Here is a 27,471-nt window from a genome sequence, read left to right on the forward strand (position 1 = left end):
TCATGCACTGCCAATGTTATCATTTTTTTTGTTTCAAAAAAAAATTTGCATCGTTAACTCAAAAGTGATTATACCTATATCATTTTTTCGAAAGCAATAAAAGTGCGTTTTTCGTTAAATTTCTTCCGTGCAGATTAGCTTCAAATGGTCACAGCTTGAGGTAGGCACTTTCGATATGGTTATTGTTAATTTCATCGGACATGACACACCATTGGAATTTTATGGGGTTGTTGAAGAATACTGAATTTTTGGCACCAACCCAGAATTTGACATTTTTCGGAAAACATAAAAAAATCAAATTCTAGGTCTTATTTTGATATTTTTATGCGAATACTATTAAATTATGCTTGATAACATAACGCTATTGAAAAATATATTTCAATTTCAAGGACCTCTCATGTTAAAAAAATCAGGGGACAAAAAAAATATTTCTGAAAATTTAATTTTTTGATGAAAAAACTTGTATCATTGCAAAGTGTTCCAGCGAAAATTGGTGCAGTTCTGGAGTTTTGGTGTCTTATAAAGAGTTGCAATTAGGAAAAGGCTATTTTTGGTTGAAGATTAGGGTGGTTCACGATTAGGGATTCTTTTTCCAAAAATCTAACATTTCAGGAATATTTTTTGAAATTTTCAAAAAAAGATATCTCAAATTTGAAGAAAAATACCCCTGGAATTTATGTATTGCTAGATTTTCTCTTCGAATGTAACCTGGCACTTGAAATTTGGCCTTCGATTTTTCGAGATATTTAGATTTTAAAATTGCATCTTTTACCTTAAAATGGCCTTATTTTTTTACCCATATGTCCAAATTGACTTGAAAAACGAGCCCCTGCTTTTTTTTTTTTTTCAAATTTCACCTTAAATTAACCCATTCAAAAAACTGATTTTTGAAGGTTTGGGCACACTTGGACTTTCTGTTTTTTTTTTTTTTAAATTTTGGGACCGCAATTCGGAAAAAGACATAAAACTTAAGGAAAAATAATATTTGCTTTGATTTATTGATATTTTGTAAATATTTGGTGGTAGCATAACTGTAATAATGTATAAAGCGTTTTGTGATAGTTTTGCTATTTTTTTTAAATTGCTCAAATATTGAGATTTATTTTGTTTGAAATAAAACTTGCATTGGAAATATGAGCAATTCTCTACCGAACCCGAAAATGAATTTTACTTATATTTTTTTTCATTTGGCTCAAACTATATGGAATTTTTTGATTGATTCGGTGTATTCGGCAAAGTTGTAAGTATTGATGAGGACTATTACAAAACATAGGTACAAGGAAAAAACAATTGGGTGATTTTTAAATTAACTTTATTTCTCAAAAATTTAATTTTTAAAAATCATAATTTTTATTTTTTTTTATTTTTTTTATAGGTTTTAGGGGACAAAACATTGCATATTTTAAGCCATTCAGGGCATGGACAAAAATTTGCCGACGAGTTATAATTTTTTTTAAATAGTTTGTTAAAAAAATTTGTACCAAAAATTTTTTGAGCTCATTGTTTTATGTAAAATCGAATTTGCAATCGAAAAGTACTTTACATTTTTTTTGAATAAGTACACCGTTTTCAAAATATAGGCATTCAAAGTTGAATTTTGTCCATAAAAAAGTCCAGGTTTTTGATTTTTTTAAATAGTGTTCATGATTGTTCATCCCTGAAAATATTTTTTTTTCGAAAATTGCTGTAAATTTCCTACTAGAAGAAGAAACACGAAAATTGATTATTTATCTCACCGAAACAATCCTCCATTTTCTAATGTCGATATCTTAGCAACTAATGGTCCGTTTTTCAATGTTAAAACTTGAAAAATTGGTGAAATTTTCCGATATTTTAGAAAACAATATTATGACATTTTTTGAATCAAAACTAACATTTCAAAAGGGCCAAACAGTCAATATTTCGTGATTTCTCGGAAAACTTTAAGTAAATTATAATAAAATAGTGAAGATTCATTAAAAGGATTCCGAGATATGATTTTGAAAATAAAAACTTGGAAGCAAAATGGAAAAATTACAAAAACTTGAAAATTTAAGTGATGACCTATACTTTTTTGGGCAACAAAATTTTCGGATTCGGAGACGTATTTAAAATTTTGAATTTATAAACAAAAAAAAACAACATAAATTATATGAATAATAGGGTGGTCCATCACTAGGCTAAATTCCACCTAATTTTTGAGGTTTTTTGCTGAAAAGTTATTAGCTGCGTGTCTTCGGGAAAGTTGTTCTAAATTTAATAAATGTTCTACATCTGAGAATTGATAAATATTGGACGACTATTGCTCCCTCCACAGGTAAAAAAACTGAAACAGTTGCTTTTCTCCATACATTTCGACGATTTTTCTCCATACATTTCGACGATTTTTGGGTCAATCTTTGATTTGAGGGGGTAGCCCCGAGAAAGCCCAGATTTGGACTACCCTTATGAATAAACATCAATTTGAAATTTATAAACATAAAAAATAAAAATTAATACCTGCAATCAGATTATTTGATTGAATCTCAATGTTTGTTTGTTTTGCCTGCAGTCTAATACAAATTTAATTCAATTCACAAAATTACTTACTATCACTGCTTATCGCTGCGTTGAACTACAGAACAGAATAAAACAATCCTCAGAAAGCGACAATTTCATGCTAAACGATAGATTTGCACGAAACCTCACCACATCACACACGTGGTCTGTGGGGTTACAGTTTATCATGGTGACGCGCTCGGCGCGTTCTGGCTGTCTACCTCAAAAGTGTGTATAATTTTATGCTTCGATGACAGAAAACCATTACCGGGGAAGCCCAAACATGAAAATGTCGGCCTCCTCCTTCCCGCAACCCGATCGACCCGGTTGGGGTTTTTCACGTCTGTTGAGTGCAAACGTCATACTTTTGGAGTTTATTTTAAACTTGTTAATTTTTTTTCTAAACAGAAGCTTTTTTTAACTGTTGTTGTGAAATGATGTTTTCATCAAATTTTTTTTTCCATTTTCATTTGTTTTTTTTCCAAATGTGCACACAAACTACGCCCAGGTAATGACTGCCCAAAGTGCACCGCCCAACTGTGCGCGGTTCTGGGATTTGATAATAGTAATTTCGTATTAATTTCCCCCTTTTTCATCACCCGTTGAGCCCGGAGGCTATTTACCTTTCTCCTGTGTCGTTCCCTGTATATTTAATGGTACTGTTTTGCACGCGGTAAAATGGAATTAATTTTGCATTTTTGATCACCTTGCTGCTGGTCTATCATTTGAGAAGCAACATATTTTTTTTAATTCCACAGGGAGGAGAGCCCAACCCCTTCGCAAAAGAAGGGGGAAAAGCCTCCCGAAGGGAGGCGAAGGAGGAGGATCATCGTTCTTTATTGACATTAGCCACGGTCGGCCATTTTAATTTTGATAATGCGTGAAAATTAAAACAAATAAAAGTCTGTCCGGTGGGACTGGCATTGTGTCACGAGAGCTTTTCATAAAAGGATTAAACCTGAGAAGCTTTAAGCCTGGGTGGGGCATAAATAATCAGCTAAACATGACAAGCGTTTTTGTTTTTCCCGTCGACGTCGAGGACAAAACGAAAGATGGCAAAACCGGACAATCTTAGGCAAGGCCAAGACCATCGATTAATAAATTTCAACATTTAATTTAATATTCATAATTTAATGCCTTTTGTTCCGAACAGAATCCGTTTATGGCCGTTAATTTTTCGGGTTCGATTCCGTCGTAAGCTTTAGGACGACGACAACGATGTCGACAAAGAAATCACTTTTAATAAAGTGATAATGTCATTTTCGAGCCTTTGTTCAGTGGCTTCAAGGGGATGCCGATTCTTCCACTGGGGGTTTACAATACAGCGTCCGCGCAAATGATGGCGATGATGAATTTATTGGTGGGCTCATCTCATTAGGTAAATTTATTAGTTTTGAATTTATAATTGACGATCGACACGAGCGAAGAACTTAATGGATTTATGACTGGTTTTCTTTCTTACACATGAAATGCAAAACTAAGAAGAAGCCCTTCTTCATTTTTTTGATTAACTTTTTTTAATACAGATTTTCGAATATTTATATGCCCAGTTCACAAAATTGTATGGAGACTTTTATGGAAAAAAAATAACGATGCAAAAATTAAGAAAATTTCTAATTAGATTACTCTGACCTTATCTCAACATTTTCTTTTTTTTTCAGGGAAGAGTTGGCAATGAAAATTGGCCTGACGGAAGCACGGATACAGGTGAGTGTTATTTTTTCCTCCCCAAATTTCCCATCCTCATCAACGCTGACTCAGGGGGAAAAATCTTAATCAGCCCAGTTCAAACCTTCGCGGCTAGTTGTTAAATCAATTAGGGCGTTTCCATAAATTGAGTCACACAACACACTGTTCTACACGCTAGGAAAAAAATGGCACATTTCGTTCGCACAGTCCAATGCCGAACACAAAACTATAAAAACCTACAAATTAAGCAAAAAACAATAACCATAACAAAACATTAAAAAAAAGACGTAGAGAACAAAAGGCTGAAAAATCATCACGCAACGTCATTAGTGAGCGAACCGATATCATTCCGCTCTCTCAGTCACTCTGAAGGCTCCGACTTTCCTAATAATGCCGGCCGGCCAGAACTCTTGGTTGCATGCACCACGCGCTCGCAGCCCTGGCCATGGCGACGACGACGCTCGTAAAGGCATAAATTAAATTAATTTGTTTTTATTAGCCATTTTCGTTCCAATCAAAAATCCATATTTTATGCCGTTTCTATGCGCGATGTGGCCAGAGAGAGAGCCTTAATAGTCGAAAGACTTCGGCTCGGGTCGTTCTTCGGTTTCGTTCATTAGCGAGTTTTACGAAGTTCTGCTCGGGAGAGTGCTGCTGATGGTGGTGATTGATCAGTTTAACATTTTTACTGATTAGTAAATTGAGAAGGGAAGGGATGGGGAGAGGTCGTGACAGCTGATGCACGTTAAGTTTGTTGGAAGAATTAGGTTAGAAATTTCTATTCTGTATTTTTATTTTTTGGGATTCTCCGTCAAAAAATAAATAAATAAATAAAACGGCTGAGTCCATGAGAATGCAATGTATTATTGACAAACTACTATTTACCAGAGCTTTAAACGTTTTCAAATGCTAGTCTTGAATTTAAAATTTTTCTTGTTTTGAAATTGAAATTTGATCAATAGTTGCTGAAATATCGACATTGGAAACTTGAGTGCTATTTCGGTGATAACCAAAATACTTCCTTTTTCTTGTTTCTTCAAGATTGATTTGTATGTTCATTTGTCGTGCTATCTTGTCGCATGTGCATTTTTTGCCAAATTGAGTTCAGAACACCATTTTGTGCATCTCTAAATGCCTCACTTTTTAACCTTCACAGATCCCCAAAATTCGATGTCAATCCTGAGATATTCAATAAAAACCGAAAAAAAACTCCGTGCATTGTTGTTCCTTTTCATATGAAGGAAGATTTAATCTTGTCGTGCTATCTTAACACACCCTGAAAATTGATGTAAGTGCGACAAATGGCCAAAGGGATTTGATGTCAGAACGCGTTTGACACACGTACATGCCCGACTGCCGAAAACATTTGTAATTATAACTCTGAACTCCAGCAACCAAATTCAACCAAACTTCAGGAAAATGCACAGAATGGTCAACCAAACAAAACGTGTTTGTTATTGTTTACATTGCGTGCTTTTTTTTTCGTTTATTCAAGGTCAAACATTAAAACGCGTTTTTCTCGAAACGTCAAAAAGCGACTTGCGAAAAGATTGCACGACAACGTCGAAGCTAAATGATTTCATAAGCTTACCGTGGAAAGCAAGGCCAAATTACCCCCAGGAAATACCTTTACGTAAACCATTCAAACTTTATCACTTCAGGAAAATAATTTGCACATAATTAGCCCGGTCCAATTTCCAAGCGTCATAACGCTTAAATAAATAGACATTAAATTAATTAAGGTAAACAAAATCGCCACTCGCGCGAGCTAAGCATTCTGCGCGCCCAACTCGACCACGGTTAATAATTTTTAATTAAAAATCATAACCGCCAGCAAAACACCGCGTAGCAGCAACAACTAAACTCTAGTAGCAATTACTAGACCATTAGCAACCCACCCTAGTCCTAAGCCCAAAGACGACAACCCTCTGATCATAATTTATAGACACCGGCAATCACGAAATTAGATCACGCGTAATTAAGGCCCAACTTCTTAAGGGGGGACGCACTTACGCGCCAGTGTTGCCATTAGCATAGCTCAAAATGATAACACCGTGGAAACTAAATAAAAATAAAATTCAATTAGACTATTTTCGGGCCTGTTGCTACCACGAGTTCTGGAGAGTTGGTCAAGGTGTAAAATCGTCGGTCGTAAAAAAAAGTGCGCCCAACTAATTAAAGCTATAAATTTCGACTACTAATTCTACTGGCCGGGCCTAATCGGCCTCTCCGGATCGCAACACTCGGGAGACACGAACACAGTTAACAGAGTTGTGACAGTCAAAATGGCTGCGAATGCTCGGTGACTGGGTGTGTGGGTTTGTCTAAGGTTAGGGTAGGGGACCGACTTGAAGTTGGTGTAGATTGAGTGGGAGGTGCGCAAACGCAAACAACGCTGAAGGTGACAGTCGGGTAATTTAGATGGCAGTTAAAATCAATCTGATTTCATTAGGGGTTTATGGGTTCAGGAATAATTTCTGGTTTTGAAACTTTTGATGGAGTGTTTCAACAGTTAAGAGAAAAAAATCCTCGTTATGATCGGCTAAGAGTCAGATTTGTTCATGAAAAGAATTTCATTGAACAGATTAGTCCAATCCAGTCAGGTGAAGTAAGAGTGAAGAATTTTATAATAAAGTATCGTTTACTTAATTTCTTCTGATAGTTTGGCAGATATTGACGACATCGTCTATAGCAGCGATTCTCAACGGGGGTACCGAGCCTACTTGATTTACACGGTAGGGGGTACCAGCCTAGAAGAAGGTTGAGAATGGCTGGTCTATAGGCAATCAATCGTCAAAATTACCCCCCACTAGAGGGCGCTCAAACTTGGGGTGATGTTTTCATTATAACCTACAGCGAGTAAATTGGTTTGAATTTTGAAATTGTTTTACTTCATCATAAAATCGACATTAATAGCAAATTATACCATTTTCAGGTAAGAAATAAATAGCTTAATTGATATAATCGAAAATATTTTTGTGATGGTCGATTTAACCTGTTCATTATCTGATTCAAAATAAGGGAATGTTTTAATCAACCAAAACATAACTAATCAATTGAGAATGTAGATTATTCAAGTGGACAATTATTTTTTAAAGTCACTTCTACCATAAAAGCAAAGATCTGCTTGAAAAATGATAATTGGATTGATTTTCAAAATTAGCAATCTAACCTCATTCTTGCGTTTTCAATCCGGATCTCAAAATTTTCAATGAAAAAGGCAACTTAGCAAAAAAATCAAAAAGTCAGTCGATAGAACTTTTTATTTCTTACCTCCTGTTTACTTTATTTTATTCCAAAAGATTAATTTTCTTTTAAAAAATCTTAGAATAGTTTTCACTCCCCTTTGCACTTCAACGTTGCCAGATTATTATATGGGAAATCTGTATTTTCTTGAAAATAAATCTGTATTTTATCTGTATCATGTCAAATTCGAAACTATAGAAGATTTTTTTAGACTTTTCACAACAGATTTAAGCTTTTTAATCATTTTAAAGCATAATTCAATTACTAAATTGTTGAAATTTTCGAATTAAATCATTTTTTTTAAATCTGTATATACAGATTTTTGTGATTTTTGGGATCAAAAAATCTGTATAATACAGATTTATCTGTATATCTGGCATGGCTGTTGCACTTATCGCGCAAAACCGTAAACGTAACCTTGCACCAAAGTTCTCCTACTCGAATGTAGGTGGCGAATAGAGTTTTTAGCTTTGGTTTTGGGGGCCTATAACAACGACTCACTTTCTTTGGTGAAAAAAGTTCGCTTGTGAAGAATGAAATTTTGAGACATTTCCAATCGTTTGACAATTTATCACCAGAGATGATTGAAAGTTAGTCGAAAATTAGTGATTTTACTCGGAACAATTCTTCAAAACAATCTTGTATGACTCAATTCTACTAAATTCCAAACAATACTCAATTCTTCGTAACTATATTTCACCCTCAAACATGGTTTTTTCTTTGCTCCCACGAGGGCTCAATAAACTGGCTAATTTATGACAGCTTTCCCAAATGGGTTCGCTCCACCCCTAAAAGCGCTCACCGCGGCTCATCACGCTCACCATCTCAACATTTTACCCCCGCAACAAACACACCATCGCCATCTATTTTCGTGATTAATTTCGTAAATTATTTTGACAGTTTAATTACGGCTCGCCGGCATAAATTTCCGCGCTAATCGATTTAGGATCCCTATCCTCAATTTGTTCGGACCATTTGTTGGCGATGATCTGTGCCAAATTTTGATGTTTTTTTCGCAAAAAAAAAAACCCCCGAAAAAAGGACGCCAACTCACACGCCGAGCCGAGGGTCAAATATTTGCATATTTAATTATAGATAATCTTTGGCATTTATTTGGGGGGCGCGAGCGCACTCTGGCTGCCCTGCCGCGCCGTCACTGCGCATTCTCAGCGACAGTGTTGCCAGCCAAAGTGAATGCTAATTTATCGGCCATTTATCAGCGCAAATTTAATTGCTTTTGGGACGGTCCGGCAACGCGGCCACGAAGAGACATTAGTCATATCACGAAGAACTCGAGAGAACTCCGACTCCGGGTCGTTTTTTTGGGGGCTGCGCGACACCACCTTAATTGAATGCGGATTAAATTAGAGCGACACGGCGGCGACTCTACAACAAATCCCCGCGGGGTACTATCTTCTTTTGGGTCCCGAAATGCCGCCGCGATCATAGATTGGAGTTGAAGACGTAGCACGGGGTACGTTTTTCGAGTTTTCTGGCAACACTTGACTGTTGACAACTGTCAGTTTTGACAGTGACGAGGGGTGTTTCGACCTTCAAGAGTCTGAATCCCGCCGTCGGCAATCTCGTCCTCCAAACTGTCGCCACCGAGGGGCGTGACAAAGGCCTTAATATATTAATTTTTGCTATTTAATACATTAAGGAATTAAATTCCTCATGTCATTTGACATTTGACAGCGCCACACCTGCTTTGAAAACATTGGTTTGCTTCGTGTCTCTTTCGCGCGCTCGGCTGTCAAGTTTGTTTTGGTTTTGCGCTTGGTCGCGGATAAAAAAAGAAGCGGAGGAAATTCTGGAGCGCCATAGGCGGAGAAGTTGCAGCCGGCGGATTTTGATTATACATTGGCCAGTAGCAAATCAAAAAGCTGGGAAAGTGCGGTTTCATCGATGACGAGATCCTGGGATGCGCCTTGCGTCGGACACTAGCAAGATTTCTTTGCAGCTGGTGGTGGCTTGTGACAGCGATGCCTTCAACAAGTCGACACCGGATGAAATGAAATTCTGTTGTCCACTCACGCTCGGATGCTGGAGTGATTAATCCGGCAAATGGTTCGATTAGCTGGCCACTTTAACGCTCGCTGGTTCAGGATCAGGGGTCAAGGAAGAGCAACCAGGAGGGAGTGGACCGTTATAATTATGAGACCATCAGGGTTGGTTACTCGAAATGGCCTTCAGTTCCGTTAGGTGGTGACTTTTTTTTGTAGATTTTATTGAATATAGACAAATAAAATAACTCAACTCTGTTGTTTTATTTATTTCAACAAGAATCGCATTAATTGTGGAACCGACGACGGTCGCGTTCCCGGGAAGAGTCCTCATCACCGTCAACCGGCGATTGAATTTCCACCGGGCTCATGGTAGTACCGGTGATGGAGGTCGTCACGGGACTAACGGAGGTCAAAGACTCAGCGGTGATGAGGGTGGCAACGGTAGGGACAACATCGAGGGAAACCACTTCTGATGGTTCTCGTTGAACATGCCCAGCTGTTAGGCGGGAGTGGTGACGAAGAAAACAGACCAAATAAATAGGACAATTTTTGCCGAAATATGTGGCCCGTGGGAAGAATTGGAGTCGAGGATACGTTTCAGCAAACGCAGCATCCAGGTGTGTCTCAATGCGCCGCTTCCGGCTGGGCCAGCTTCGTATCGTCCCTAGTACGTCCTGGTCACTGCCCTGGATGGCGCTGCGCAACTTTTCCGGTTTGCCCGTGCCGCGCTGGCACTTATCTGCTCGACATGCTTTTCAAGGACGCAAATTTTTGCGCCAAACACAACAACAAACACGCGCGGTGTCAAACTGTCAAATCAATGTAGTGTAAGGAGAGGTGGCGTTGTTTTGACCGTAAACATCAGTAATCAGTTAATGTATTTAATTTCTACCGTTAATTAATTAAATAATTTAATTTCTTACTATTGTCGCGCCCCTCGGTCGCCACGGCGACGCACGGACAGACTGTCAAAAGAGGGCGCGGTAATAGCCCGATCGCACCATAACCTCTAATCAGCACTTCCGATTTGCTGACCGACCCCGCTCGGTGATGCAATCCGGTGCAGCGGAAATCAGAAATTCCTGGGAACCGAAAAATTGACGGCGGCGGCGGCGGCGGACAACAAAATAAAACCAAATCAACAATACCAATAAAAATATTATTAAATTATATGATTGGAAGAGGATCAGGCTCCGTGCCGGGGTGTGTCTGCGTTTGTGTGTCAGCATAATCAGCTTGATCGTCGTCGTCCTCTTCCGTTGTGCCTGCCGTCCTCCCTGTCCATGGACCTTGTGGAAGGACCGTAAAACAAAAACAGATTGCGCCATTCAGAACGCACCAGGAAACCTGACGGCGCGGACCAAACGAACATAAAAACGCGTGTTTCGACAGGGTCGTATAGTTGTGGACGTTTTGTTCTTCGTTTTATTGCAATTTAAAATTAGTCAAAACGACACGGAATTGTGCTGTTATTTAGTGGAAAATATGTGCGCAATGCGTTAAGGTGAAACCGGCCCGCATTCAAGATGGCCGCCACAATGTTGACGTTTACAATGTTTTAATCAACAATTCGTACAAATCAACCAGCGTGCCCCGAACGACCTGTGACAATCTGACACTTTCGAAACCGTTCCCAATCGTCGGAATCGCCCCTCGAAACATGCGAGGTGGGGACATAAACATAACCTCAAAGCAGAAACGACGCGGACACGGGCACCAAAACGGAGAAGCGACAAGAATCACTCCGTATCGGGAAAAGACAACGACAACAATAATGCGCGACAAGATTTTCGGGCCAAGATAAGCTCCCACGGTGGCACCGATCCCTGGGATTCTCGCTGCTTCTTCAAGGTGGCAGGGATCGGGTGGCCGAAAATAAATCTGTTACCGTTGACATGAGCCGACGCGGCCCGGCACATTCGACCTGTCACATTAGCGCACGCGGGTGACAGCGACAGGTGGCTACCGGACAAATTGGTTCGGGACGGCCAAAAATACGAGGACCGCCCAAGAAAGGTTGCCGGGGTTGGGACATTTTGACATCGGTAGAATTTTATCGATTCAAGTGGTTCAGTAACACAAAGATGATTGGACAGGGACAAATGAACGCCGGCCATATTTACATCTTTAAGGAGGATTTAATTGAAAATCATATGTTCGTTAATTCTTTGGTCGGTTTCAAAAAGTTTATTCAAAAAAAAAAAAAGTTAATAATGAGCAATTCCATGTCAAATAGGGAATCGGTTGTACCCGACCCTCTCCGATTTCAATGAAACTTCGTAGACATGTTATCCTACGCTTATATAAGCCATTTTTGTGTATATGGAGCCAGTTACCCTCGATTATGACATTTGGGAAGGGCGTAAGTGTTTTAAATATTTTTGTATTTCGTAATTTAAATATTGCTGTATCTTAAAGCCGTTGCATCGTTTCAAAAAGTGGTCAAAGACAAACTTGTAGGAAATTTGACGGGCTTTCCGAAAAAATACACTGAAAGAAAAAAACACGCCACTTCTATGAGATTTTTTAATTTTTAAGTTTAAAAGTCAAATTTGAAGGTGAGCCCACGATTTTTTTTCGTTCAAATTTTTTGTGAAAATAGCCTAAGATGTTACAAAAAGACTCACGAAAAATGCAGGATGGAGCAACTCACCTAAGAAAATACAAAAATCATTTACTGAAACTGTTTTTTTCAAAAGTGCTCTAAACGTCAAAATTTTCAAAATCCGAGTACGGAAATCGATTCCCCTGACAATTTTACATAAATGTCTCCATATTGACCATTGTCCTAAGTCCAATCCTTGTGAAGTTACAGCGATTTTAAAAATAAAAATGTTGAAAAAATAGGTTTTTTGATGGTTTTTGGCAATTTCTATATGACAGACTTGAATTTTTAGTCTCGAAAATATTTTTACCGGAAAGCTCGTCCAATTTTCCATAAGTTTGTCTTTGACCACATTTCAATTGCATGTATGGGCTTACAGATATAGGCTAATTACATTGCTCATAACTGAAAACATAATATTTTTTCAGTGTAGTATAGTAACCTGGATAGTAAATTAGCTTATATCTGTAAGCACATACATCCAATTAAAATGTGGTCAAAGACAAACTTATGGAAAATTGGACGAGCTTTCCGGTAAAAATATTTTCGAGACTGAAAATTCAAGTCATATAGAAATTGCCAAAAACCATCAAAAAACCTATTTTTTCAACATTTTTATTTTTAAAATCGCTGTAACTTCACAAGGATTGGACTTAGGACAATGGTCAATGGAGACTTTATGTAAATTGTCAGAGATTTTGAAGCCTGCTGAAAAACAGTTTCGTAAATGATTTTTGTATTTTAGGTGAGTTGCTCCATCCTGCGTGAGTCTTTTTGATACATCTTAGGCTATTTTCACAAAATTGAACGAAAAAATCGTGGTCACCTTCAAATTTGACTTTAAAATTAAAAATCATAGAAGTGGCGTTTTTTCTTTCAGTGTATTTTCGGAAAGCCCGTCAAATTTCCTACAAGTTTGTCTTTGACCACTTTTGATACGATGCAACAAGATACAGCAATATTTAAATTACGAAATAAAAATATTTAAAACTTACACCCAAATATCATAATCGAGGGTAACCCATATACACAAAAATGGCTTATATAAGCGTAGGATAACATGTCTACGAAGTTTCATTGAAATCGGAGAGGGTCGAGAAAAAAGTACCAAAAAAATCCTGTTTTGGGCTGGAATTGCTCTAATATGTTTAACTTTTCCGTACAAAAAATCGTCAATTTTAGAGTTTTTTTGTATGGACAATTGGATCCTAAAATGAAGCTTCGATTGCTGATATTATTGTTTACAGCGATAAAGCATATTTTTCAGAGTACAATGACCCTTTGTTCGACCACAAAGAGTTTAAAATGGATTTTTAAATCAATTTTGAAAAATTAACCTCGCGGTCTTTCTTGACAGCAAAGCTCCTACTTGACAGCTCGTTCCAAGGGGACCATAGTTGATCCATCGAAAAAATGTTGTTTTGTCAATATTTTTTTTGGCATTAAAATGAAAAAAAGTGATCAGAAATGGTTTTTAATCGTGTTTTATACCGTTGTACATAAAAAGTGACATAGGGCTTTAGTACCCAATTATCCAAGTTAGGGGGGATCTAAGATTTCCAAAAAAGTGTCCACGTAGTTTATGGATGGTCCCTAACCAAATAAAGCAAATTCTGAAATAGCACTGACTTTTTTATACGCATTTACAGTTCTTCTTGATGTTCGGTTTCGTAATCCAGTATTACACTTCTTATGAGATCGGATTTTCGATGCATTGTAATTTGGGATTACGTAATCCTGCATTACATCCTCCTATCAGATTTGTTATTGCGTTTTGTAGTCCTAAATTAAAATTTTTTTAATGGTGTACATTTATAGTTTGTTGAACACTTGTCCAGAAAATTGTACATTGCTATTTTTGCACAAAAATCGATATTTTGACACTTTGAATCAACTCTGGGGGCAGTTTCAGATTCAGTGGCCAAAATTACACCGAAAAACATAAACAGCATCTAACTCCATCGTGCTTCTAATGTTGACATATCAACACTTTGCCGTTCAATTAGCGTTCATAAAAAGCGTTTTCAATTGAAATTGAGTGATAAATAGCTCAAGGGTAAATTTCTAATGATGACCATTCTACGATTGCTGCCGATGTTTGTGCAATTGCAATTAGAAATCAACCAGTAATGTTGTCTCTAACAAAATAATTCTAAACGTAAAGTATGCATGTTGACGCTGAATATTACATTTTCATATAAAATCACAAAAAGAGAATCGCAAACCTTTCAATACTAGCTTCGAGAGAGCCGAAGTACTCAACATTGGGTGCACTTCCACTTGATAATTGCACACCGAATTAAATTCTGCACGACTGCCAAAAACCTTCGTCATCACAGCCGCCGCCAACGATTCATTCGCCCTATCATTTGTCCTTGTCCACGGCACGGCGATCTAAAGTTCTGGTGTGCCGTCCGACAACTCTTACTCGAACTCGAAGCCCCCGCCACTCTAATTGGTTCCACAGAACTCGAACAAAACAGAACTGCTGAACATCGAACAACAGCAGCAAAAAAACTGCACTCTGTGTTCTCCGCCTTGTTCCGTCCCCCCTCCCCGTGAATCGACAATCATATCACATTAAACCGGTAAATGATGCAGAACACATTTTGATTGATTCGATTCCGATGCAAATGACACTCGCCGGGTCCGAGGCTTCGGGCCAAGTCGTTCTGAACCGATCGGTTCGGCAGCGTGACCTTGTCCGTTCTTTGGAACTCGCAGAACACAGCGTCACGGCGAACCGGAAGTGAGTTTGCAGACTTTTTTTTGTTGTTGTTGCGACGGACGGAGGGTCTCCAGCCGGAAAGTGTGATAATTGAACGAAACCACTACTGACCGAGGAGAGAACTTTGACGTCGTTTTCGGCAGGTCCAATTAAGGAGGTCACAAATCATTTCCAGCGAAATGGTTCGGTGTGTCACCCGGAGCGAGTGAAATTTCGAGGAGAAAGTTCTCGGAACGGAATGATCCCTCGAGGTTTACAAATTGGACGAAGTTTTCGAGCAGATGGTGCACGTTTTGCGTCAAGCAGTCCGCGTCGAAGGCAGTTCTGAGCTGAACAAGTAAATGAATTAGCTTGATCATATTTTATTTGCACTGCTGGATGCGGCACGCCATGTTACGGGATCAGCTTGTTTACAAGCCAGTTATGGAGAGCTTCCGTCGGTAAGCTCGCCGTCGGCAAAGCCAACTCCACGGCTTGAGCGAGATCGGAGTTGGCTGTCTGTTTGCGGTTGGGTGATGATCACGCCTTTTTTCTGATGGGGCACACGCATAAATGGAGCTTATTTCCGTAGGTTTGAGGTCTTATGGTCACAGTGACTCCCCTCCCCAATAGTGCTCATTTACAGAGGAAGGGATTGATATAACAAGATTAACCACAAAGGTAAACCAGCGTAAAAGATTATCATTTTTTTGTCTTCAAGACATCACACAAAACGTCAATACTAGAGTAAATTATCATGGATTTCTATGCAGATAGGACCTTTTGAAAATTTATACATTTTGGAATAATTTCTCCTTCAAACTATAAAAACTCGCCTCCCTTCAAAATTTAATGTAAGGTTGCTATGACAATTTTAATAAGTGAGCGGTTTCTTGAGTCTTTTTGTAACATCTTAGACTACTTTCATAACAATTTTGATCGAAAAAAAAATCGAAAAAAATTTTTGACTTTTAAACTTAAAAACTGAAAAATCTTATAAAAGTGGAGTGTTTTTTTCTTCCAGCGTTTTTTTTTTTCGGAAAGCCCTCCAATTCCCTACAAGTTTGTCTTTGACCACTTTTTTATACGATGCAACGGCTTCGAGATACAGCAATATTTAAATTACGAGATACCAACATATTTAAAACACTTACGCCCTTCTCAAATGTCATTATCGAGTGTAACTGGCTCCATATACACAAAAATGGCTTATATATGCCTAGGATAACATGTCTACAAAGTTTCATTGCAAGCGGAGAGGGTCGGTTACAACCGATTCCCTATTTGACATGGAATTGCTCATATTTTTTTAATAGTGATTTTTGGAAAAAAAATCTTGTCCTTTTTTTACCTCATTCTTTGTTTGTAAAATTGAATTTGCAATCGAAAAGTACATTGAATTTTTTTTATTAAGTGCACCGTTTTTAAAATATGCCATTCAAAGTAAAATTTTGTCCGATAAATTCCAGTTTTTTACTTTTTTAAAGTAGCGCCCATGATTGTCCATTGTTGAAAAAAATTTTTTTCGAATAGTTCAGAAAATTTCCTACAATTTTTTCTAAGAAACATTGAAGATAGGACGCTGGTTACTGAGATCATAAGAAGGTTTTTAGCAAATCTTATATTTGATGATTTAACTTGTTTCATGTGACTTTGTATTTTTTTAAGGTAACTAATATTTCCTGATTTTAATGACAAAAAATGCAGTAATTTTTTTTTGTCCCAGATAAAAACATTTGAAAAAGTGTAGGGAAAATTATTAAGCATTGCAAAAAAGCAAAAAATAATGTTTGAAGGTTGTAGAGTAGGCCTGAAAAACCAGAAAAGAAAAAAAAACTTAGCAAAATATATGCTTGAAAAATGCTAAAATTAAATGAAGAAAAACATAAAACAAGAAAGTTTTTCTTAAGACAAAGGTTGCTCAAAATGTCCTCTTTAAGCACGGGATAAACTTCTCGAAAAATAATTTGTGAATTAGAGAGTTGAAATTAGCTTTGTTATAATTTTAAAACAGAAAACATATTTGCAATAACCTTAAATTTATGTTCATTTCAAACTATTTTTTTCAAATCGCAGACTAATGATAAAATCTACAAGAAACTTACGTATGAATTCAAGACAAAGAATGAAAACTGATATTAAAATTACGAATATCGCCCGAAACAAATTTTAAAAGCCATTATTTCTAGGTTGCTTTATCAGCATCGGAAACCCATGGCGGACCTTCTGAAATAGTAATCTAGATTTCATAACTAGTATTCGTTTATAAAAAATAGCACAAGTTAATGTTTTAAATTGGGATCAGGGTTTTTTTAAGATTCTTAAATCAAACATGTTTAATTTAACAAATTAGATAGAAATATTAAAATCAACTGAACACTTGACAAACCCAAAATTCTATGTTGTTTTCTATTCTCAAGTTTTACTAAAATCATTATATAAGTTTTGAGAAGAACTTATTTAAGAATAAATTTTGAAGTACAAAATGGAAAATTGTAGCAGAAATTTTCCAACAAATAATTTTCAATTGCTGCTTTTCAAGTGATAGAAAAGAATCGAGCTATTTTCAGATTAATTTTTGATTTTTTGGTTAAAATATATTTACTTTTACCTGTAATCTTCTGAAATTTTGTACAATAAACAACTCGGGTATTTAAAAAACCACAACCGTGCGATAAATGTCCATCAGTCAGCCATATTTTTTTTCTCACAGGAAACCTTTCGCCACCATCGCTTTTCTAAATCATTCGAACACGTTTAGCACATTTGCAAACAGCTTTTGCTAGGGCTCGAGGCTCGCTCAGCAACGGTTCGGAAAAAGGGCTTCCCTTTCCCAATCGGATCACGATTTGCCGCGCTTCAATTTTTTCCATTTCATATTGCTCTAGAGCGGGAAGCCATTTCATTTTTCCTCCTTTCTTCACATTTTTTTTGACAGGAAAGCCACCCATCCATTACTAAATTACAGCACACTCAACACGAGGGGGAAAGGGGAAGTTACAATCCGTTGGGCACGATTGTCGAACCCTGTCTGGCAAAAGGTTATCATTTAGCAGCACAAATTGCATTTTGAAAGCTCCCTGTTTTTTTGCTAGTATTTGCTGAGATGATATCTCTCCGAAGAGGGCCCTCCAGCAGCCATTTCTCAATGATATATCATTTCGAATGGTCGATCGGAAATCGAGAAAAGATTCTCGACTCTTTCACCGCAATTCGAATTGCGAGCAAGAAAAACCGCCCTTTGGGGGAAATTCAGTTGTATTATTTGCATAATTCACCCCCTCGCGCGTTCACCCGGGGTTTGGGTCGTTAATTAATTTGATTACACTTAATCACATGAAATTGTGGCCGCGCGCAGTTGCACCGAAATCGAACGAGGAGCTTCCCCGCCGCGGGGTCACTCACGGGAATCATACTGTTTTGGGTGGAGGCGATACGGCAAAAGTGAGCAATTTTCAACCCATTCCGGTAATTTATAGACATGGTTGGGTAAATGTACTTGGTGGGTTAAGGATGGCTGTGGTTTTGGGATTTTTTCTGCGGTTATTATGTTTTTTTTTGCATCAGAAAAAAATATAAATCATCAAAAACATCAATATTTTGGAAATATTGAAGTACTCCAGCCAATATTGCAAACTTGTCCCACGTAGGTTTAGGCTATTTTAATTGGCTTATGCAGCTAAAATAATTTTGTTTCCTAGTAAATTCTTATTACTCATTTTAAAGTGTCCACATAGTCTGTGAGCGACTCCTAATTGATATTACACTTTAAATCAGAGCTATCAAACAAAACCAGCTTCAACCCACAAAGAATAACATCTCTAAATTACCAACATCCCACTAATTTCCGTCTCGCACCCAAAGCCATCAATCCCGAAAACAAAACTCCACTCCGCTACTCGTAAATTTCCATCTGTCAGCACCCATCGCTCAACCCCGCGATCCAGAGATACCATCGCTGACCAGGCCAAATACTTCCCATGACCAGGATCGATCTCGCGCCACGCTCAACCGTCTATCTCGCGAGGGGTTGATAGTTTCTAAATTTGATTACACCCATTCCGCGCCATTCGCACCGCGGGTGGTCCATGTCCCGATGACCGCGCTGGCGCCCCGCAACGAGCTGGTCCCGTACGCCTAGTTGATCCCCAGCAGCGATGTGATCATCATCCCGCGATCGTTTAGCTTGATGATCTACGAAAAATTAAATTTCTTCTCACTATTTCGAACGAAGTTGTCCCACCACCATGGTCTGAGGTCGTCTGGTCTAGAACGGGACGAGATGGTTCAGGAGAAAGGCGTATAATTCCATGAGCAAATATTTGCTCTGGTATTGAAATTGATTTCACGATTGTTCGCCCAGCTGGAGATCTGCGCCGAGGTTGGTTGGTTGGCGGGACAGCCAACTGTCAAAATGTTGCTCTCGCTGCCGTTGAGCCCCGAATGCCACACACGTGTGATCTCCCAAAAGTAAAAAAAACAGCGTGTTTTATGCTGGAATCATCGTCATGATCTCGCAGTGTAAGAAACGGAGCGAGGGAAAAAAGAATGTGCTCGCCATTCGAGCATATATCATTTCACATCAAATGTCATTAAAGTTGTTAGCAATTTTATGGACTTCATCAACAAATAAAGAAGGGGGGAAGAGGTACAGCCACCGCGGTCCGAAAATCTCCAAGCCCCAAGATGTCGAGAAGATGATGGATTTTTATTGGGGTTCGTCGCTTCGTGCCGTCAAGTCTTTCTTGCTGCCTGATGAATCAGAACAAGGTTGTTTCGTTTCCAGAACACACGGTCTGGTCTGGTCGGCTCCGCCGGAACGGAATTGGATGGAACAAAACGTATAATCTTCTATTATTAGATTAGGGCCGTGTAATTAATGAGCGATAATAGCGCCACCTACGTTTTGTGCTGGGATCTCCGATCGGGGCCGTGACTAGGTGACTTCCTTTGTCTTTTGATTCGGTTTTGAGGTGCTGTCTATTTGGGAATGAGTCATTTTGGAGGAATGTTGTTTGATATGCCACTTGGTTGAGTGTGAAACAATTTCATTCTTCGAACTTTTAAAAATTAAAATCCAAAATCATCTTCATTTGTATGGTTGTTGCCTACATAAAAAAAAACAAATCATGGTAATATTGCATCTGGGAAAGGGTACATCTTTTATGTCAGAAAAAATGTGTAATTTTTCCTCTGAAAATGTGTAATTTTTTCACTTTTCTATGGTAATATCGCTTTTTCATTCTTAGTTGAGGTAAAATTACATCATAAAAGAGGTAATATTCAACCTTCCAAAATTACACCTTCCATATTTACACAATTTTTTACTGTGAGCACAATTTTAAAATGTTATATTCAATGTCTTAGGAAATCTCGCAAGTATTTTTATTTTTTCAGGATATTCATTTATTAAAGAAAATTGTTTAAATGTGAGACTTTAATTAACTCAAGTTATTTTTGAATTATCAAAGCAATTCTAAACTTTTATGTTACATTTGTATTTTTGTGGCTTTAAATATATATTTTTCTCAATATGGGATGAACCCATCTTTACTGCTAATTCAACGGCGATAGCTGATAATTACTCGAAATTGATTCCCTAGAACCGCGTCAATCTTCGCTCCGATAATTACCACGCGGTGACCGTAAAAATGGCCGCTGGGGTTTCCCACCAATCAAAGCCTAGAACTGAGCCGGGAGATGTCTCCACCGGTCCACCGTGGCATAATTATGATCCATTCGTCGTGTTCGTCAGGGGGTCCATTATGTCACATTAGGAGGACTTCAGCCAGACTTTGGCGTCTCAGAGCTGCTAATGTTGAAGAAATTAGTTCTTCTTCGAAGAACCCTTCAGACTGACGTCGCTAAAGTGTTGAAAATGACCAGCCCGAAGAAGATCGTTAGCTAGTTAGCAGTCGAGCGGACCTCAAAGCTCGGCCAGGGGGCGCTGTCGTTCAATTAACACTCCTCACCGACTGTCTGAAGTCTTCCCCCCACTCCTCAACATCCTCTTTCCCCCTCGACTTTTTGGCGCAACGAAACGATCCAATTTACCCCATCCTGATTTATGGCTTGTAAATCATAAAAAAGCAAACATTACTTTTATTGAATTTGTGCAGCGTTGCATCACCTTCTCGACGCGGACCGCGTCGTCGCGCCGTGAGCTTTATTTTATTCTACCCCCACGTGTTTCACGCCGCAACCACTGCGCCAGTTTTATAATAAAATCGAACATAAACATACTTTGCATTATTATGATAATTGGCCGCGGAGAGGGCGCAGATATTGCAACATTTCAACGGAACAAACTAGCTGAGGTGTTGATTTTGGATCGCGATTCTGAGTTGAGAGTGCTTTAAAAAAAGAACTTTAGCTGGTTAATCAAAATCGGTGGGGAGCGCATTATTGGAAAACAATCTTCATTTGCGTGATTCAACGAGTCACGCCATGGCGGGAAATTGATTGAACAAAATGTTTTTTCGTGGAAAGGTAGCTAAGGGTCCCTTTTCAATATCTGTGACCTAGAAAATATTTCACCTAGGGATTTTCGATTTTTGTCATTTTCAGTTTTTAACTGTATAAATGGAGGCGCACGGTACTTTGGTTACTTTGCGGTCCTAATCCTTTTAATTGCAATGGATACTGATCAAAGGGTCGTCCATGAAATATTTCACAATACCCCACCCTACAACCCCCTAATCCCTTATTTATTTAACAAAGACAATAACATTATTTTTAGTATGAGGCGTCATCCATCACCACACTAAAATCAGCAAAAAATAACCTCCCCCAATGCCACACATTGTCACGCTGACTACGCCTCACCCCCTTGAAAAGTACGACACGTTTTGTACCCTAATCTTGTTTTTGTACATTTTTTTATTTTATAATTCTGAGTTCAATTTAACAGCTTATCATTTTTATAGGATATGTTTTTAATTTTTGTTATTGTTGAAATCACGATTGATGATTCAAGTAAGTAAGTAATGATTTAAGTATATAATATCTATCATTAACAACTCTGTTTCTTAATGCCTTTTATCATGTTTGATTTATGAGTTACGTTTATTAAACATCGAATTACTTTATGTAAATATTTTACAACCGTGGTGTAGGGCTAAGTGTGGTTGCCTCTCACCCAGTCGGCCTGGGTTCGATCCCAGATGGTCCCGGTGGCATATTTCGAGACGAGATTTGTCTGATCACGCCTTCCGTCGGACGGGGAAGTAAATGTTGGTCCCGGTATAACCTAAAGGTTATGTCATTAGCTCAGTCCAGGTGTAGAAGTCGTCTCCCTGGGCCCTGCCTCGGTGGAGTCGCTTGTAGGCAGTTGGACTCACAATCTAAAGGTCGTCAGTTCGAATCCCGGGGTGGATGGAAGCAAAGGTGTAAAAAGAGGTTTGCAATTGATCAAAAATTAAGCCTTCGGGCACCTAGTTTCGAGTAGGAATCTCGCAATCGACAACGTCAAGGCAATGCTGTAGAGCGAACAATTTTATTTATTTAGGCCTGATTTTTCAAATGTTTTATATAAATAATGCACTTGTTGTACTTTATCAGTATGCTCGTAAGCCAAATCAACCGTAAATTTTGTTTCTTTTTCTGCTAATCGGTTTTGCTGAAATTAGTCGAGCTAGGTATATGCAACTAACTGTGTAAGGATACCAAGGGTACTGGAAATAGAAAAAAAATGAAAATTCAGGCTTAAAATATTTACAAGAAGTTATTTGATGTTTGATAAGCTTAACTCATAAATCAAACATGATACAAGGCATTGCACAGTGGGAAAAAAGGACCCAAAAAATTACCGCAACATGATTTCGCGCAAACCATCGATTGCTATACACCTAAAGCTTCGTTTTTGCACCAGGAACAATAATCCGATGAAAAATCGCACTGCACGGACCGGTTGGCCACCGGAATTTTTTGGAAAAGTGTCATCAATTGTGAACTGATAAGCTTTCTTCTACCATGAATAGTCATGCAAAACAATCCTAGAATAATATTAAATACCATAGGACCCATCGGAACCGGTCTCCACCGATCTCCGGTGGAATCAACCGCAATAAAACAGCAGTCATGCGACGTATCAAACTTCTTGATTCTGGATGGGGACATGAGTTATACACTCCTCTTTTAAAAACATGAAGTTTGATATGTCGCAAGAGTGGTTTCAGGAATTTGCCAAATATGATCTTCGGATGTGGCCACTGGAGAACCTGGGAACCGGTCACCGGAGGCAAAAATACATTTGAAGGATACTCTCCATCCAAAATCAAGTTTGATACGTCGCATGACTCGCTGTTTCGTTGGATGTGGCCAGTCGGTTCCGATGGGTCTATGGTATCTAGGATTGTTTTGCATGCCTATTCATGGTAGTTATCAGTTCACAATTGGATAAATCTGTTTTTCCAAAATCCGGATGGCCTGTACTCCGGCCACCGGTCTGTGCAGTGCGATTTTTCATCGGATTATTGTTCCTGGTGCAAAAACGAAGCTTTTGTTGTATAGCAATCGATGGTTTTCGCGAAATCATGTTGCGGTAATTTTTTGGGTCCTTTTTTCGCACTGTGCATTGATTGAACTCAGAACTAAAAAAAAATAAAAATGTAAAAAAACAAATTACATAACGTACCGGACTTTTCAAGGGGGGGGGGGTTGCGTGACAATGTGTGGCATAGGGGAGGGTTATTTTTGCTGATTTTAGTGTGCCATACTTTATGGACGCCGCATACTAAAAATAATGTTATTATCTTTGTTAAATAAATTAGGGGATGGGGGAAAGGGTGGATGGGGCCTTAAAAATATTGAAATCATGGACGACCCTTTCATCATATCCATTGCAATTAAAAGCATTTGGGAGGTGCTGTGCAAAAGTAACCGTGCGCCTCCATTTATACAGTTAAAAACTGAAAATGACAAAAATCGAAAATCCCTAGGTGAAATATTTTCTAGGTCACAGATATCGAAAAGGGACCCCCTTAGCTACCTTTCCACGAAAAAACATTTTAGGTACATTCAACTTCAATAATAATTGCCTTCCGCCATGGCGTGCGATCACTTAATTAGTCGCTTTTAGGGCGAGAAGTTGGGCTAAAATTAATGGAATGATTAATTTAGTTCAATGCAGAAGAACATTTTTAAATGCTTCATTGTAATTTTACAATTCTAATTTATTGTTTTAGAAGAAAAGAAAATCGGTATTGCGGTATTTGGACCAACATTCTTCTTATATCATCATGTTTCGAACAAAAAAACCAAACAGAATCGACATCTTGTTCTACGGATTCAGAAATAAAGTTTACAGATTTTCTAATCAAATCGTTAAATTAGTATAAAATGATCGCAAAAATGCCCCATTGCACAGTGCTCGGATTGGAGAATTAGGGGAAATCTGGGAGAGGGGATTGGATTGGAGAATTAGGGGAAATCTGGAGAATTAGGGGAAATTAGGGGAAATTGACCCATTTTTAAAAATTCTAAATTAGCATTAGCATTAGTATTTAAATGTAAATTTACCTGTAAAATTCAGCATTTTGTATTTAAATGTGGGCAATTTCGCAAAACCTGTAAAATTCTTGAAATTTGCAATATTTGTAAAATTCTTGAAATTCATAAAATTTGTCAAATTGTTGATATTTTCAAACATTTACAAAAATTCTAAATTAGCATTTTAGAGGACGCCCCACCAAAAAAGGTAACGCTTAACTCAAAATGTTAACATTTAAGTGGCCTACTATGTTTTGAAGACACTTAAGACTTATTTATGACAAAAAATACCCATTATTGGTGAAACATCATCGTGTTTTGAACATTAATTGTGGAGCTATCAACGTTTTTAAGTGATTTTGAGCCAATGTTTATGCGCTTTTTGGCGCGAACCCATGAACGAAGTTGACGTTATAGCTGTCGGCCACCATTGCTAGTACCAACCACTAGTGTCTTCCTTTTTATCTACAAGGACTTCGCCGCCCTGGGCTCCTAAGTGTATGAAAGTATGGCACGGAGCGACGGCGCCGAATACCCATATTTACACGAAGAATTTTAGACCGCCCGCCGCGGGATTCGAACCAGCGACCTCTGGATTGTGAGTCCAGTGCGCGGTCCGATTGATCCACTCGAAGGTGTTGCGAACCCATACAGAAAAGAAAATTGTGGTAATATTCATCAGGGAATGATGACAGATTTTGTCTCAAAAAAATGTGTAATATTACATGAAGAACTGGTGAATTTTCATCAGTTTTTGATAAATTTTTACACATTTTTTTGGTAAAATTACTCAAAAAAGATTTAATATTCAGCAAACCGATTTTTTAATCTTCCAAACTAATTTTTGTCTCTGCAGAAAAAGGAAATTTGTGGTTTTTGAACGAATTATTTACCAATTTTTTGCGGAACCATACTGAAAATCTATTCGACTTGTAGGAACAATATTTATTCCTCGGCAGAAACTGTAGTGAACATTAAATAGGAAATTTCAGATGGAAAAAAACTGTATTCTTAAATTTCGAATAGAATGTTGTCAATGCCAGAATGACACAAAATTATCGAATTATTTATGTTATGTTTTTCCCAGCTTTGATTTAAAAAAAAATGCAATATCAAATGATCAACAAAATTTGATTTGGCAATTCTGCAAAACAAAATGAATCAAAAAATTACTTTGATGTAAACAATTTTAAAACCTTAGTAAGGCTTTTCATTATAAATCATTATCACATGCTTTTTTTTATCAATTCCAAGTCAGTTTATATTTGTGAATCTCAATAACATCAGCTGCAGTTCAGTTTTTTTGCTCTCAACCCTGCCATCCAAAACCCACAAACTAGAGCTAATCCGATTCCGTCGACAGCGGGTTGGTTTTGTTCAAATTCACCCTGCTCAAGAAAGCGGGCATCGCCTTCCATCTTCCCGGGAACCTCAAGAAATGCTAAACAGCCGTAACTAAAGTTATTACAAACATAAAAATCATCATCAGCCTTTTGTGAAAACGCTCTGCCCTGGCCCCTATAACGATGCCGCGTTGAGAGCACCCTGTTCAAACAACGCGTCGTCGATTCCCAAAAAAACGAATCCCTCGCCGAGGTCATAACGACTAGAGCGAGAATGAGTTTTGATTGAGTATTAATAGGTTTCATTCTCCGCTTTCCGCGGGACACCACACTGGGTTTTTGGCTTCGGATACGGGCCAGAATCCTGCCGCAGGTCGGTTATCACCGGCCCGACAAGGAGAAATATTAAAAATTATGTGTTTTGGTCCCAGCATGGCGCTTTTGTTAATCTAATACGCCCTAGGGGGGCGCCCGCGCACGGCCTTTGTGCTCAATCTCCCGCTAATCACCTGTTCTGGTTTCGGAGATATGTGTGTGCGCGATCGCTCTCGATGGTCTCGAAGAATTGCCAAATTATAACACTATTGGCAGCGGGTATTGGGTTTCGTCGGGTTCTTGGAACCTCTGGGAACACTGATGAAAGTAAAAATTGGGCTTTGCCGGGGACAGTCGTGAAGGAAAATGCGATGATTTTTAACCGTGATGTGTCACTCGGAAGTGGCGAAGAGAAGGAACTTGAGTTGGAGACTAGAGTGACCAGTTGTAATTTTGACAATATCTGTTCTATATACCTTAAAAAGGTAGATCAATCCACCAGTAAACAGTTGTCCCAAGCTCTTTTTCATTTTCTCGTGGCAAGACAATGAGCAAAGGAGCAACTCTCTTTTCTCTTTTTTTGGTCCCTCTGTTTCGCTCTCGTTCTCTCCAGAGCGAAGCAGAAAAGAAAACTGGAAAATGGAGAGGAAAGAGATTTGCTCTCATGCTTACTGTCTTGCTTTGAGTTCATTCGAGAAATGTAGTGATTTTTGATTATAATCAAAATAAGAGAACATATACCTCATTTTGATCATCAAAACAATATTTGACTTGCATTAAAAATTATTGGAAATGATCAATTCAGGTAACCCTACCTTTCTTACCTCTTTACAAAAACAAACCCTCAAATTCTATCTACCCCCTGCAAAAAAAAAACAGATGATCCCAGCTGATTCATAAATTGTCCCCGGGACGCGGCACGACACAACCGTCGGCGGCGGTGTCATTTTCGATCTCCCCTCTTTCTTTCTTTGTGTTTGCATCGAGCGGGGACCCAAAATTCTCAGGAATTGACCGTCGGCTGATAGCGTGCCATTTGGCGGCGGCGGCATACCCCAATTTGTCCCCGCTGCGTGTGCCTTTGACGGCTGATCGCTATCTCCGAAGGGGACACCTCCTCTTCCCAAACGATCAGAACGATCAATTTGGGTAAATTAATTTATCATCGGAATTTCGGGACCCGAGGGGCGGGATTTCAGGGGTGAAATATTTGAGGAGCACATTTTAATGAATGAATTTGGTTTTCTTTTGCTTTCTTTTCTAGGTCTGGTTCCAGAACCGTCGGGCCAAGTGGCGCAAGCAGGAGAAGGTCGGTCCGCAGGGCCATCCGTACAATCCGTACCTGACCGCCGGCGGGCAAGTTCCGTCGGCAACGGTCGTCGCACCGTCGCTACCTCCGAATCCGTTCACCCATCTGGGCTTCAACCTGAGGAAACCGTTCGACGCGGCCAGTTTGGCTGCGTTCCGCTACCCGACGCTAGGTGGCGGGCACGTGCTTCCGTCGGCCTACTTCAACCAGTTCCACAGGTTGGTGTGCGTTGAACCATAACAAAG

The 27,471-nt window shown here is 38.6% G+C and overlaps 1 protein-coding gene across 1 annotated transcript in view; it reads left to right on the plus strand.

The window, feature by feature from the left end:
- The window catches only part of LOC6044531 (homeobox protein aristaless), a 132,786-nt gene that overhangs the window by 103,568 nt on the left and 1,747 nt on the right, over nucleotides 1-27,471 (plus strand). Inside the window, exons 2-3 of the mRNA XM_038250849.1 lie at nucleotides 4,179-4,224; nucleotides 27,182-27,444. Of these exons, the coding sequence (XP_038106777.1) occupies nucleotides 4,179-4,224; nucleotides 27,182-27,444 (309 nt within the window). The remainder of the gene's footprint in view (nucleotides 1-4,178; nucleotides 4,225-27,181; nucleotides 27,445-27,471) is intronic.

The sequence above is a fragment of the Culex quinquefasciatus genome, chromosome 2 (assembly GCF_015732765.1).
Source record: "Culex quinquefasciatus strain JHB chromosome 2, VPISU_Cqui_1.0_pri_paternal, whole genome shotgun sequence".
Classification (NCBI taxonomy): Eukaryota; Metazoa; Arthropoda; class Insecta; order Diptera; family Culicidae; genus Culex; species Culex quinquefasciatus.